General features: G+C 36.3%; 1 protein-coding gene across 1 annotated transcript in view; it reads right to left on the bottom strand.

Annotated features, from left to right (window-relative positions):
• Positions 1-573: 573 nt before the first annotated feature.
• LOC123767405 (serine-rich adhesin for platelets) overlaps positions 574-15,891 on the bottom strand; it is a 32,391-nt gene continuing 17,073 nt past the window's right edge. Inside the window, exons 7-17 of the mRNA XM_069313014.1 lie at positions 15,042-15,438; positions 13,675-13,790; positions 11,876-12,115; positions 11,049-11,190; positions 9,760-9,958; positions 7,834-8,009; positions 6,770-6,994; positions 5,761-5,989; positions 4,941-5,066; positions 4,030-4,158; positions 574-2,887 (exon numbers count right to left, since the gene is read on the bottom strand). Of these exons, the coding sequence (XP_069169115.1) occupies positions 2,672-2,887; positions 4,030-4,158; positions 4,941-5,066; positions 5,761-5,989; positions 6,770-6,994; positions 7,834-8,009; positions 9,760-9,958; positions 11,049-11,190; positions 11,876-12,115; positions 13,675-13,790; positions 15,042-15,438 (2,195 nt within the window). The 3' untranslated portion in view covers positions 574-2,671. The remainder of the gene's footprint in view (positions 2,888-4,029; positions 4,159-4,940; positions 5,067-5,760; positions 5,990-6,769; positions 6,995-7,833; positions 8,010-9,759; positions 9,959-11,048; positions 11,191-11,875; positions 12,116-13,674; positions 13,791-15,041; positions 15,439-15,891) is intronic.

Below are 15,891 nucleotides of genomic sequence, written 5' to 3'. Positions count from 1 at the left end.
CAATCTTCGGCTCTCCCCACATCACACATTAAAAGATAATATTCTTAAAATACAGGGGGTAATTTTTGTAATTCTTATGATTATTCAAACAGAAGTATAATCTATCATGGTTTCAGTATAGTTTTGGTTGACTACACAAACAATAATATGAGTAAAGGAAACCGAAGAAGGCTTATAGACCCATATGAGGCCGCTCCTATTTACATCCACCCACTCATTCACATTATGTAACCTATGCAAAGGATACCTGATCAATCAGGCTGTGACTCATACATCAGGCTGCGAGCAGCCGCGTCCAACAGCCTGGCTGATCAGTCCAGCAACCAGGAGGCCTGGTCGACGACCGGGCCGTGGGGACGCTAAGCCCCGGAAGCACCTCAAGGTAACCTCAAGGTATGCTATAAATCGACAACTCTGTTTTCAAACCAGTATTTAACCAGGTTTGATACTCTGTGCCCTGCCTTTAATTTGGAGGATATTTAATTTACCTCTCCAGAAGTCCTCCTTTTGACCAACTTGTGATATCCTTCAAAACAGTACAGTACACCCCAGGAAGGTGAGAAAACACACTAATATAATTTTCAGTTTTATTTACATAAAAAATGTACACTGTTTTGAAAGACACACAGGTCAGATATCGTCATCTCTCATATCAACACATTTTTAGAGGTTAATCTACATGAAAGAAGGAAGTGAAGAACTAATGTCTGTTGTAATCTAAATACCTTCAGTAATACATCACTGTATTGCATAAATTATACAAATGTTCAGTTAAAAAAATAATGTGTCCAATTTATTAAAATGATAAACTTAAAAGGTAATATAATTTTTTAAATTAAAGAAGCAAGAGCATTTCTTCAAAGTAACACAATGTAAACAAATACACTAGACAAAGCCTGAATACACACACATTTTTCAGACTATATAATACCAGCCTTAATGCCACAGGCATTGTTATTAACAAAGCAGCAGCAGCATCCGGAAAATTCAAGGATGAATGCCAAGAGCATCAAGGAATCTTCAAAATACTATACCCAATATATTATACCATGTGCCTATAACATGCAGCATCAGTGTGAAACCTACTCCAGGGAAACCACAAAATTATGAAAAAGGAAAATTAGAAAGTTTGAAAATATGCCAACAGAAACTATAGAGAGATTTTATGTTTGTTTTTAGTAACCTGAACTTTGGTCGCTTTCATGAAATTGAGCGTAATAAACACGGCTAGCAACTGCAGCAAGGAGGTTCAAGGATTAAGCTATGAAGGCAGGTGACGAGAACTAACACTAAGAATCGAGTACAAGCAAGCGATCACCATAACATACACGACTCCGAGGTAACAGACTAGGCGGCTAACAAGCAGCGTGTACTAAATGATGTCGTGCGTACCGTTGAAAAACAAAAACGACAATGACGGAATGATTTAAAAACAGTGTAACAAGACGAGGCAGGGTATGAGTTAGGCTTCACTTCATGGCGTAGCTGACATTAGCTGTGTTACAGAGGCACATGAAGACAGACAAGAAGTAGATGTTAAGAAGAGAACAAATAAGACATCATATAGAGAAAATTAGCCATTGCTAGTATGGAAGTTGATAAACAACCAGCAGAAAATAAAGTGGTTTTGCTCTTAATTTCCTGATGTGCTATGATTCTGTATTATGAGTTCTGCCAAATAAAACTACAAGCAAAACAGAGCAATTTACATTGCCCTTCTATATCCAGCGGCACTGTGCCCCTTCCATGCATGAAGGATGCCTACCAGTATAACCTATTTGTGTATTCATTTATTACAAACAAAAAATCCAATTTTATATTGTGCTGTGCTGTACTTAAAAATCACATGGAGCCTATGTAATTATTGCAACTAAAGTCTTTTTTTTAAATAAATACTAAAGTTATATTCTGCTATTGATTGTTCACTTTTTGGCAAGACACTTAAGTGTGTTAAATATTTAAATACCTGCCACTGTACTTTCAAAGCCTAGCATTTCCTTGTCATTTTTTCATACTTCTTTATATTTCTCTAACACTTCCTTAATTTCCTACACAATACTGAAGCACTTGGGTTTTGAACATTGGCAACACCACAAACTCATGACATGTGATTTACAAGATCACAAGTCGGCTGTACATGCTATATTAGTGTTTTCTGATGTACGCAAGGATATAGTGGCAAGGGCATCACAGTAATATTTGATTAATTTAAAAACCCGCACCGGTCACAAAATGCGGTGGTGACCACTGCATTTTGAAATGCTACAGTGGTCACCATTGAGCAACATTAAATTATTATATAAAGTTAATAGCTATTTCTGCATTTAAAAAACACACATGTATATAATGCAACTGTTGCAGCTAACAAAACTAAACCTTCAACACAAAATAAACATTCCTCGATAGATATTAGAAATCACCAGGTCTTCAGTAAACAAAATACTACTGTGTTATTAGGTACTTTATAAAACCTTAACATTAAAAATGGCTTAGAAATAGATAAACTAATCTTAGTCCTTTAGTTGTCTGCATTAGAACAAAGCCGTCTATTTTGATATACTGGATATTATATTTGGCTGCTAACATATTTTGATATATTAAAAGATCCTATGTAACAATTACTTTAAACTTTGGAAAGAATCCTGAGCAGGAAAAAAGCTACACGACAACTTTATCCATATTTTACCTTCAGCTGTTCCAGCCTCTTGGCTGCGAGATGTTTCCTCCAAGCCATTTGTATGATTCTCGCAGCCTTCATCTCTTCACTGAGATCCAGAAGCCGAGCACAGAGGTATGCCACGAAGGTTGACGTTACTTTTTCGTCAGGGATAGTGTTGATCATATCGTTGCTTCGGATCACCAATGGGATTCCATCAAGTTGAGACACCTTAGTAACAAAATAATTAAAATACTACAAGCTCAACTAATATCATTTATATCATTCCACGAAAACTTTACCAGAACTTTATACATTTAATAATCCTTTGCCAAAACAGTTTTACTATTTTTTTTTGTAACCTAGTCACATATACATAAGGTAATATTTATGGTTTTACTGAAGTTTACAAGAATAAAACCTAGAGTTTAAATTTATGCCTCCACAGAATACATTGACATGTTCACATTATTAACCCTTAGATAACGGCTATGGAGAAATAATCATACCCACCTAAAAATTGCCGAATTATTAATTTGTATACAGAATGCAAGAAAACTCCAAAGTAAGTAAATATTTATCGTTTCACTGGGTGGAGTTGCTCTACAAGGCGGTATCTGGCACCTGTGCACTATGCTGACACTTCCTATTTCATCCTCTAATGTTATACCGATTGTTTTATCACTTTATTTACATCCACAGAGACCTATTATATCTATTTGCATCATACATTTAAAACCCAGATAATTTTTTAAATCTTCATGTGATAACCGCATTTACCCTGTGAATAGACAATGACGATAACCGCTGTTTAAGGTTAAACCATTACATATTTTAAATGTTAAAAGCAGATACTGTTCTAAATATACAATCTCAAAACATACTCAAATCACGACAGTTGTAACATACACACACACACATTTCATTCACAAAGGATATCATACAAACTTCCATTCCTCCCAATAATATAGTAAAAAATTCTGTCTCCCCCATTTAAAGGAAGCGTCATTATCATCATTTTCCAAGACTAGAATCTCATGTATTTCAATTGCAATTAGGAAGACTAATAAATACAAATTCTGGACTAGAACAATTAAAACCTGAAGCCTGCCTGGTTAAACAGAACACTAAGTTGTGACAATGAGAGAGAAAAGTCTAGTCAAGAGCTGTAGCATTTAGCCTGTAAGGGCTTTAATAAATCCGACCTTGTAGTAATAAGACCTTGTATGTGAAATGAGTCCACACTTTACCAGTCTTTCTAGAATCCGGTTTATTTCCTAAAGAGTGCAGTTCATACAGTCTGCCCCGTCATCTCTCCTTATCATCCAAAGTTTATATAGAGTTAAAAGAATAGCCTCTCCCACACAACATACCTTATCAATGAAAACAGCAAAGTTCTCTCTCTCATTTGCAAGCCTTTGGTTGTATTCGTCCTTGGTGCTCATATCAGCATAGGTCATCTCGCTAAAACTGTCATCAAGTGAGCTATCCAAATTAATACCCTGAGAAAAAAAATTATAAAATCAATGAAAGAAAACAAATAGAAGCAATATAAAACACTGTACACACGTTTTGACTGGAACCGCTCAGATGGATGATGGCATGTCTTTGGATACGAACATAATAATGTAATTATTTCACAGGGTATAATCTAATTACATTCATTGCAGGAAATTAATAAAATGAGTATGAACAGATGGCAATATATGGGCTACTTTATTATGATTCTATAAATAACAGACCAATTATCCAGCATTCTTTAGATTCCAATCAAAATTCACCATCTTTAATACAGTATTTAGATCAACTCAATATTCTAACTTTCAGTGGACCTCTTGTACTAATGTACCACTGCATTAGTATCCATGGTTTCGACCTATTTTTTTTACCTTGTCAGTATTGGCATAAAATTATGCCAATACTTTAACACTGATATTATATTCTTTTTAATTCCTATTGAGACCCATTTGGATCAAATTGTTCATGATCCGTGCCATTCTGCATCACCTTCGATTAAAATGGACATCTGCACACCAAATAGTCTACTAATTTTTACCATACTTGTGCTTTTCTTGATATTACTCTTAAAAACAATTTCTTGTAGAAATACTGTATAATTGTTGCCTAAAGCAAAATCAAAATAAGCACATGTACATATTACAATATATGCAAACGAGTTTAAATAGCTAACACAGAACCAATCACGATCTAAAGAGAATTACCCAACAAATGATGTTTAATTAGTAATTTTTGGTAATTAGTCTACCAATAACCAAGCATTTACCTGAGCTGGCAGCGTCTGTGTGGTCTTCCAGTTAATGAGGCTCATGGGCATCAGGTCGGGATGATAATGGTGCAAGAGAAGACACAATGCACGCCCATCAGAAAACGACACGGTCAGATTATCAACCTGGGGGAGGAAAAAAAAAAAAAAATTGAATAGGCCAAATTATACGGTTTTCACATCCATTAAAATTTACACCTATCTTCGTAATTTATTTCATGTTTTACATTTAAATTTGATTCCAGTATAAATGCAGCAATTTACTTATAAAATACTGTTAAACTGCATTCTAATAAATTTACAATATTAGCACTTTACAAACATTAAAATTTACAAGACAATCCACCCATTAGATAGTAGTTTTTGTAATTATGTACACCATAGTACAAAGATTGATGTACTAAGCAATTAGATAGTAGAATTTTGTATTGTTCACTTTATATTAAAAAAATATATATATTTCTAGGCCTAGTATAGCACACATGTACTATATTAGGCTTCAGGTATGTATTAGGCCTAGGAAGGGAAGGGAAGGGAAGGGAAGGGAAGGTTAGTTTAGTTTGTCTTTGCAATAGAAAATATTTTCCAGTTTGTCCAATTCAATAGTACCTATTTCTACTTCGTAATTGTGTTATACATTGGTATATGTACTATACTATGGTCCTCACCGTTACTATAGGTACTACCCAAACAGGAGAATGGGCTGTACAAGATCATACAAAATGATATATTACTGATTATTAAATTTGTGAACACTTTCCTAATAGCTCTATTAATCATAGTAGTGGTATTTAAAACTAAATGAACCACAAATACTTACATCCAGTCCATAATGTGCACAAGTAAACTGAGCCCACAACTTCAGGTAGGAGAGCAGAGTCTCCGTTGTTCCCGATTCTTTCTTCGATAAGAGGCTTAGTTCAGTAACTGCCTCGGACACGAGCTCTAAACCCGCACAGGCCGGAGCTTCAAGTTGAGAACGCACAACAAGAGACCTGTGAAGGTAGTAAATCTCCTCACGCAAACGGGTCTCAGATATCATCACCGAGGACCTGAAAAGAGTGAAAACAAGAAACACACATTACACTCATATGATACTTAAGTTTGATTAAATTCATGAAAACCACTACTATTCTGTATTAAACCGAAAAGAGTGCAAACTCACCTGAACAAATTATATGGAGCAGATTTGTTGCATGCTAGTTTAATGTCGTTAATTTATTTGTATTTTACAGTTCAATATTTACCAATATTTAGACTTAAACTCTAATCAGTATGGATGAAGAACATGATGCAACCACGATTCACTCAAATGTTATTTTCAAGACAGCCATCATTTAACAAAATAATATAATTTAGGTTTAATAGATTTTAGGTTATATACAATAGTTTACAATTAAGTTATATGCTAACATGACTGCATTTCAACAGTAGCATAAGCAAACAAGCCTTATTGTAACAATTGTTAGTTCCACTTACAAATTTGCCCCAAATACAAACTGTTCAGACTTTTTAGGAATTTGATAAGAGTAAAGGCCCACTATAGCAGCATTCACACTGAAGACAAATACTATAATGAGAGCTTTGCAAAGTTATATTAATTTAAACTAAATTCTAGAATATGCACAATTCTGTAAACAAAAACTATTCCTTATTAAGCCAATTCCAGGAGAGAACCCTTAATTTTATTACACAAGCAATCTTGTTAATGGTAAGATGGTAAAGCCTTCTGTGTGTGTCCACGAAATCAGCGACCACTCGACTTACTCAATCGAAAGATCCCACCTCATAATATATATACAAGTATCATCAATGATTTTAACAGTCTTACTTGAAACTTAAAAATGATTGTCCAAAGCAGGGCGAGTGTTTGCTCCCGATGACCATCAACAATATCCTTGGATGGGAACTTGGTCTTGACCCCAACACAGCCTGCACCCTCCAAAGCAGCCATTGCAACATCTGTGTTGTGGATCTTCTGCAGGCGACTAATAGCTGGAACACGCAACTTGGAGCTTAAATCAAACTTCTGGGTCAACATTTCCACCACACGCCTGAAATTCAACAAGTATCCAGTAGGTAAATATTTATTTTAGCAATCTTTAACAATGTCATAACTGCCACCAAAGGGTTAATATATTTTTTTATTATTCGGCAAAAACTGTACAGTATATCCATCCAGAGGCATATTCCTACAAAATTTGTCATATTCCACCCATTATTGTAATCACTGCACGGTGAGCCTCCGAATTCAACATACTATCCAGCACACAATATGGTGTAAGGAAATGTGTGCCAGTCTTAATATAATTACGAGATTTAGGCTCGAGTCACTGATGCAGTAGTAATTTTTGTTCAGGTTACAGACCTGTTACATCATTACATAAACAAAAATTAGTTCACAACTGTAACCTATACACAAGCTCTGTTTAGTAGTAATAAGACAGCCATCACCTCACCCCATGTTAAAATTTACTCACTTTTTCACTGTCCACATTTGATCTATATACCGGTGCCATCTTGGCAATATCCTGTGTGTAACGAGCCATATTTTAATGCTACAGACAAAAATCATCCCGTACCTCATCTACTTTTATTAGCACCAAATGTGCTCAAATCAATGCAAGAAGTGTAATGCAAACTCTGCTGCCTAAATGGGGTCCTGCACCTTGAGTGCTGCACAAATTCACTATTTAGTAACAAGCCCATGAAAAAACTTACTCTTTCTGGCAACTAATAAAAGCATCCAAGTGGTATTTTTATTTGAAAGGTGAAGTAAACCAACACTTATTCAGCCATGCATGTGTGCTACTCACATATGGCACTAAAACTGATGAAGTACATTATGGTACTTAAATTTCTCAATACATGCACACGTTTGAATTCTACTTACGTCAATCGGACACCACAACGTAAATCCACAGCCAAATTTGTTACTGCATAACCAAACTCTTCCAGGACTGTCTGCTTGTGGCTAACATTGTAGCCCAGGTAACCCAAGTGTTTGGTTATATCCCCAATGCCAGAAAGAAACTCGCGGGCAAAGGCAATCAAGATATCCTTGCTTGTCTGTAAGGAAAGTGAACATAAAATGATTACTCAAAATGTTACACAGCGTGATAATGGTCCAGGATGGACCGAAATGTCATCGTTTCTTCACTTTCAGAAGTGTGGGTTATGAATCAACGCTTCAGCCACATTACCATGACATTGTCTGCATACTCAAAACATTATATTAAGATGTATGTCTGTACAACAAAAGTACAGCACTACAATTCTCCTCCATACATAAAATAGGAATATTGATCCTTTCACGGCAGAAGGCTTGTGAACTAGCAACCACCACCTTTGAGCAGCAAAGTTAAAAAAAAAAAAAAATAGATAGGCATGTATACATATTTCTCTTGACTATTAATGAATACTCATCCCTTATTTTCAAAGTAACTAAGGGATTACAAAAAGGTGATGCTTTTGTTTTGATGACAAAAGGGATGACAAGAAGGTGATGCTTTTCGATACTATTTTTTTTATCACTATTATAATGAGTCAAAGGGACACATGGATAAAGACATTAAATTCAATTTACTACTTTTCTTTCATGTTAGTGCAAGAATACCAATTAATGAATATGTAGCACAATAATACAAATTATACAAAATATACAGAGTACAGTATGCTGCAGAGAATGAATTTAAGTGGGTATATTCAGTATAGGCTAGGGCAAAGGGGGTGGGAGGAGATTGTGTTAATGTGACTAATGGTGATGCTGATCTATCAGTCTCGCTGTGAGGTGCAATTTTGTTCCAGAAGCCTTGCTTTTTTCCCTCTTATACTTGATGCAATTTTAGATCTCTCAAAGTATTTCCTCATGTTTCTTATGGCAATTGCATTGCCAACTCTCACCGAGGTCATTTATACAATTTTTTCTATATCTAAAGAGGCTGTCTTTGTCCACCTTGTCTATTTTCACCTAAATTTTTTACATGTTCATCATATCCTCTTTGGCAGTTGATTTAGGCAGTTTACATATGTTCTCACAGCTCAAATCTTAATTCTTGCACTAGTCCTCTTTCAAACCCCCTCAAGTCTTCGAGCTTTATTTTGTGCTTCACGGCATAAAGTTTCCAAGCTAGTGCAGCTTTGAGAGAACAAGTCTGATCTGATGTATATAATGCAAGTTCCTCTTTTTTTGTTTTTATTCTAGAGTGTCAATATTATATCCATTGAAATGTCTTAATAATTCTAGTAATGGCCTACACCTTAGAGTGCAGCCATCTTACAGTCTCCTGTCCCCATTTCAAATGTTCAATGCCATAAAATTCCTGTGAGTTGAACATTAGCAGACAAAGGTTCATTCATACAGTTCAGACAAGGACTTTCTGCAGCACTACAGTCCTCATATTTCAATTTCCTCATTACCACTACACTACAAACAATGACAGTCATTACCAGCTGACAAAACCTGTTATGTTTGTGTTATGATCTGCAACTCATTCTTGAACAGCTGAGATTTGTGTGCCAACATGGGAGTGGTTTCCTAACTATGCAATTGAAACAATTCTAGAAACAAAAAGGTGTTGTTGAATAAAGTTAAGAGATCAATTATTTGCATTATGCCCTTACAAAAACAATACACAAACTTTCCAAATATAAAATAATCTAATATACCTGCCATACAGTCAAATGAACATGTTAAGGAACTAGTCACATACCTAAATGAAAAGCAAAAATCAACCAATCAAACCTCTTTATCTAATGATTATGAAAAAGTTAGCTTAGACACTGTATCCCACATCTGCATAGATAACAAAAAACATACTTTGTGGTCTGCATTCTTGTTGAAGAGGCAGGGATCATGGTTAATGAGACGCAATGTTTTGGCCCGATCCAAGAAGAACACCAACAAGAGGAATTTCTTCAGTTGGAATTTCTTAATGGAGTCGTCATAGCCAGCACGATAGGAATGTGGCACTGTTGGATGTGCATATTCAGCTGCTATGTCTGGATTAGTCAGCAACCTTAAAATATAAAAAGTATATATCAAGCTTACATGTCATATACAGTATATAAACACAGTATATATATGAACAGGACTCGCATAAATTTTTTATATTTAATTAGTACATATTTTATATTTAACAATACTGTAAAGGAAAAATCAAGCATTAAATGTGATGAAACTTTTCTGGTGGTTCCCCAAAGGTGTGGGCAGTTTGGGGATCACAGATCAACCTTTAAACAAGAAAAAATACCAAAGAAAATAAAGTGCAAGAAAACAAGCAAGTGCTTGAAGAATATTAGGTACCACAATGTAAATAAGGCAAATAATCACTGCCACAGAGTAAAACCCTAACTGTGAAGCACACAACTGCCACAAGTTAGTAACCTAGGTCATCTGGCATTCAAGTGTCACTTCACTGACGCCACATTGGCCCATGCCAATCCCTAAACCCTACATAGAAGGTAACAAGATGGGAATAAGGAGCAACTTAGGGCCTCCAGAAAATATGAAATGTACTAATATACTGTTAAGTACAGTTTCATTGTATTTGCAAGTACAGTTCTTAAGTTCAGGGAGTTACCGAGAGGTCCCTTCCAGAAACAGACGTGCAAGAGCTATTAACGGCAATGAGGAATTTAAAGAGTGACGTTGAAACGTCACACCAGCCTAAATGATCGTGTCAGCTGGGGAAAATATAGTAGCTAGGTACACAGCAACCTGGTGATGCACAGCTGTTACTAGTGAACAGCTTCACGACTGGGCAAGTTGCTTTGGGCTCATTCACGTGTGTTTACCTTCCTGTTATCTATATTGTCTCACTTTATCTGTCTGGTGGCTTTTGTTGGTCGGAGTGATCGCATATCTTCAAGAGCCTGGAATGGATCAAAACAGGTGGAGCTATCCATGTTGCTAGCAAAAGGGAAGCCTCAATAGGAGCCATTCCAGAATAACAAAGCATGATTAGTAGAACCTCAAGCAGTGAGCCAGTAAAGCATGGCCTCATATCACCAGGGAGCAGGGAAAGAGGGGTGTCAGGTCAAAAATGAGTGGTCATGCTATTAAGAAAGACCTCGGTGGGTGAGTTGGGTGCCAGAATTCCGACTAACCTGGTAATTAGGAACTGGGTGATGCCAGTAATATCACTGTTACTTGTAAGGTGAAGTAATTCTCCATACACCGTTTCCAGTCCAATGCGCAACCAAAGAGGATTGTAACAAAGCACTAACTGCAACATCAACTGTTTCAAGCCTGAAAAATAAATGTGGAATGTATATTAAATCAAAATTTGGTGTATTTTTACAATAATGAAGAGAGAATTACGAGTCAATAGATAGTGCTTAACTGTCAATAGGGACTAACCTTTAACTCTTGGGGCTCCACTATTTAGCCATTATATATGCATTTAAAACCATCACAAGTTTTAGCACTGTAATACTTGCTCAGGAAGCAGTGCTCATGTGCAGCACATGACCCATGCATATATAGGTGCACATGATTAAGATGAGTTGTATCACACACTGACTGCTTCCTCTGTGCATAGAGTTCTCTCAGATTGTGTAAAGAATTGCCTTCCCTTTTGCTCCAATTCTCATTATATTTAATTGTGAGAGTATGCTACATATTTATTTGGGTGTGTGCATGTAGACTGTCATGGATACTATGCAACTTGCAAACATACAATTATATAAAGCTAAAGAGTATTGTACTAAAGAGTATTGTACTAAAGAGTATTCCTACAAACAGATTTTTCTAGAAATAAGCAATAATGCTTTATGAAAAAATTTCATTACTCTCTTCTAAAGACTAGTTATCTGCCAACTTAATTTTATTAAAGTTAATTTTGCAATCATTACTGTCAAAAACGAGAACAACATAATCTAAAATATACTTAATCTTGCTAACTTTATCAAATTAAAATCCAATAGATGCTTACCAATATCCGCATGAGTCAATCTGTCTTTACGAATCATCAAATATTTTTTATCTATAGCAGTCTCAAGGTTCATTACAACTTCTACCATCTCATCACTTTGGTACAAACGGCAGGCTTTTCTTCGTAGTCGGTTCAACCTTCGTCTTGCAGAGTAGGATCTTAAGGACATAACTTCTTTTGTGGGTGCAACTTCAACACGTTTGCTCTTTGTAGCCTCTGACCATAGCTGTCCCATATCAACTGCAAATGGGAAATCGATATATAAAATTCCTGGCAACTAATAACAAAATGTCTTACAAAAATTAAGAAGTGTATTAATAAATTGGTTATACTGTAAGACCCCGGAAATCCAAATTCCGGTAACCCAATTCTTCGGGTAATCCGATTGAATTTGTGTTCATTTTCAAGCAAATAGTAGGAATAAACAGGTAAATGATGAAAATGCGAGGGTAAGCAGTAGGACTGCGTGGGTAAATGGTGGGAGTAACCAGGCTGTGGCACCACCAATTGCAAATTTATTAACTTTGGATATTTCTGGCAAGTAATTCGGCTAACTCTAATGTTCAGCCAACTAGAATGGAAGTTGGGCCCCATCATATAGTTCCAATTACCAAGTGAAGACTAATTTAACCCCTGCACTGCATCTGTTGCATTTGATAACGTGTGTGCACAAAAAATACCAATTTTTTTTCTAATATTGTTAAATTGTGTTCCCTTATCACGGGGGGAAAATGTTGCTTATTTTGGCTGTAGTGCAGTGAGGAAATCTCAATGACATCACTGATGGATGCTAGTGAATCCATTTCTATGCCACATTTTATTGGTGATTGAATTTATCATTGATGAGATAAAACCCCTTTCTAATTATAGGAACTATTATTTTCCTCATTTGTATAACTTAATCTTTACTTTGATTAGCCCTAGGGCAGAGAAGTGCATGTTTCCGCTCAGGCATGCATGTTCAACTATTGACTAGCAGGACTATAATTGGGCAGACTCCAGCTTTACCTGTATTCACCTAGTTGTGCTTGCGGGGATTGAGCTCTGCTCTTTCGGCCCGCCTCTCAACTCTCAACTGCTTCTACTACAATTTTTTTTCCCCACACTACACACACAACCCAGGAAGCAGCCTGTGACAGCTGACTAACTCCCAGGTACCTATTTACTGCTAGGTAACAGGGGCATAGGGTGAAAGAAACTCTGCCCATCGTTTCTCACCGGCGCCCCGGGATCGAACCCGGGACCACAGGATCACGTGTCCAGCGTGCTGTTCGCTCGGCCGGCCGGCCCCCTTACTGCCTTGAATATACAAAAATATACAAAACAGTGTGTGTGTGTGTGTGTGTGTGTGTGTGTGTGTGTGTGTGGCATGCAGTAAAGGTCAAGTTTCAATAGTTTGTACTCCAGTGAACAACTTAAAAGCTTGTGCCCTTACACATGTAAGAAAACTGGAAAAAGTGCAATGACAACTAAATGGAACTTCAACTTCTGGAACTGTGTTGAACTGGAGAGAAATAAGAGGTTAGAGGTGTTAAATATACCAAAAATAGAAGAAAAACGTTTAAACTTGTTCAATTCCCCAGCTGTCAGGTTCAGAATATTACTCGACCAATTATACCTAGTTGTGCATGAGGGGGTTGAGCTTTGGCTTTTTTGGTCCTACCTCTAAACCGTCAATCTACTGGAGTACAGATTCATATGCCCTGCTTTGTACCTCCATATCCAATTATTTCTGAATCTGTTGTTGCTTTACTAGCTACTAATTTAACAAAAGTAAATTTTAAAAAGCTAAAACTTACCTTTCTTCACCTTTGATTCAACATCTTCCTCTTCAGGTGGTGTGAGAATAAAGTTTAACCACTTTGTAAAGCCATTCATTTGTTTCTCTATCCATCGGTCATCATAGTACATATTCCTGCAAAACATTCATAATTATTACAAATTCTTTACTAATATTCAAACATTGTGTTTTTAGATTGAATTAAAATGTCTAAGATATTTTCTGATTAAATACATGACTACAATTATGAATTTTCCTTTGGCGGGATTGGTTAAAAATCATCCTAAAAGAAACAGGAGAGCTTAAAAAGACTAAAAAAAAAAACACACACACATCACACATTCAATACATATTTTGCACATCATGGTGCTAGGCAGTGAGCTAGCCCCATGAAGACCTAGATCTTATTCCCCTATAGTCAGTCTCAAGTGCTATATAGTCGTAACGGCTTGGCACTCCCTCCCCCGACAGTTCAATTCAAGTCCCACCCCCCGTAGTCATTGATAGGTAAGCATTCCAGATAAACATCCACAACAGCACCCACTTCTTCATACAAATTACCCAAGTGCTTTTGGATTTTCATTTAAGTATAATACATGTAAAACATTCACTCCCTATGAAGATGAGAGGTCACAATAACGTGGCTGAAAAATGTTGACCAAACCACACACTAGAAAGTGAAGAGACGACGACGTTTCGGTCCGTCCTGGACCATCATCAAGTCGATTATCACAATCGACTTGGTAATGGTCCAGGACGGACCAAAACGTCGTCGACTCTTCACTTCCTAGTGTGTGGTTTGGTCAACATTCCCTCCCTATTTACCTTTTCTTTAGTAAAGGTGATCTGTATAAATTTCTACAATGATAAAGGTTACATAATGCAAGCTGCATTTATGTTTACGTGCATTTACATAAAACATCAAACATAAGCCATTGTCTACAGTGATTATAATTTACGACTGAAGGCAAGTACTGTAATAAAATAAATGCAATATACAGTACATGGTCATTCTGATGAAACCCTTTTAAAAAACATGCCATAATTACCAGTTGGCCGATCTCGAGCGCTAGGACAAAACTAACAATAAGACCAAGTTAATTTGAATACAAACTTGATTATGTAATTTTTATAAATGCCTTCTTTCTCAATACCTACTAATAATATTTTTCAAGAAATATAACTCATCGTGCAAATTTTCTAAACTTGTACATTGTAATTAACCAATCACTTTTTTTTTTAGCTATAGCTTTTTTAGCTATTTTCGTAATTTCATTACACTCATGCACTGACTTTCACAAGCACTTGTTTCAAAGCTTTGCCATTTAGGTATGTAAGGAAAGCAAGATTACAAATGTTACAATTCAGAATTTGAAAGTTACTCACTTTGAGGCATATGGATTCGGGTGGTGAACAACTGTTGATTTCTTAAACTTCAGGAGCGTCAGTCTAGAATGAGGCACCCTCAGCCCCATACTCTTTTTTAATGCTGGTCGTTTGTTGCCCGCTTTGTTAGAGGCAGACGAAACATTTCCGAGACTTAAAGTCGAGGACGACCCAGAGACGTGAGAGAACACGGTAATATCTGCAGCAGATGCAGAGAGAGGGGGGCATATTGAAGACAGTGCACTGATGGAGAGTGATGAATTACTACTGTCAGAATGGTGTCTCAGATCAGCAACTGATGCAGAGCTAATAAGATTTGTAGATTCAATCGTTGAGCTGATGTTAGAATTTGAGGTGGTTCTTCTCAAATTTCCACTGGAAGTAGATCTCCTTTGCCCTGAGTTGTCAGAAAAACAAAAATCTCCATTTGTGAAAAATAATAATACTGTAGTTACAATAAAGGAACTTAAATAATTTGTTTGTTATATCCAAGAAAAGTTCAAGCAAAATAGAGGAACACTGTACAGTGTTGACAACATAGATAAGTTAAGAGTAGACGAATGCAATTTAAAAAACTTACTCATACATAGCACAGATGCCTTACCACCTCCTCCCAGGAACTCTTCAACAGAGGGTAGCAATAGCTAATAACCTTTTTATGTTTATCTCTGGTTAGATTCGATAAAGTCGTTACAGGCAAATTATTGCTGCTAAAATAGTCCACTCGACTTTCTCTATAGCTAATAAAAGTAGAAACGCCTGCTTAATATAGAAAAAGATTTTCATTATCACAAAAGGGTGTAGATAGTGATTTCACTGCCAAAAGAAATTATGGGGATGAAGTCCTATA

Source organism: Procambarus clarkii, chromosome 74, assembly GCF_040958095.1.
Source record: "Procambarus clarkii isolate CNS0578487 chromosome 74, FALCON_Pclarkii_2.0, whole genome shotgun sequence".
NCBI classification, from domain to species: domain Eukaryota; kingdom Metazoa; phylum Arthropoda; class Malacostraca; order Decapoda; family Cambaridae; genus Procambarus; species Procambarus clarkii.
This window is presented reverse-complemented; position numbering and strand designations above follow the sequence as displayed.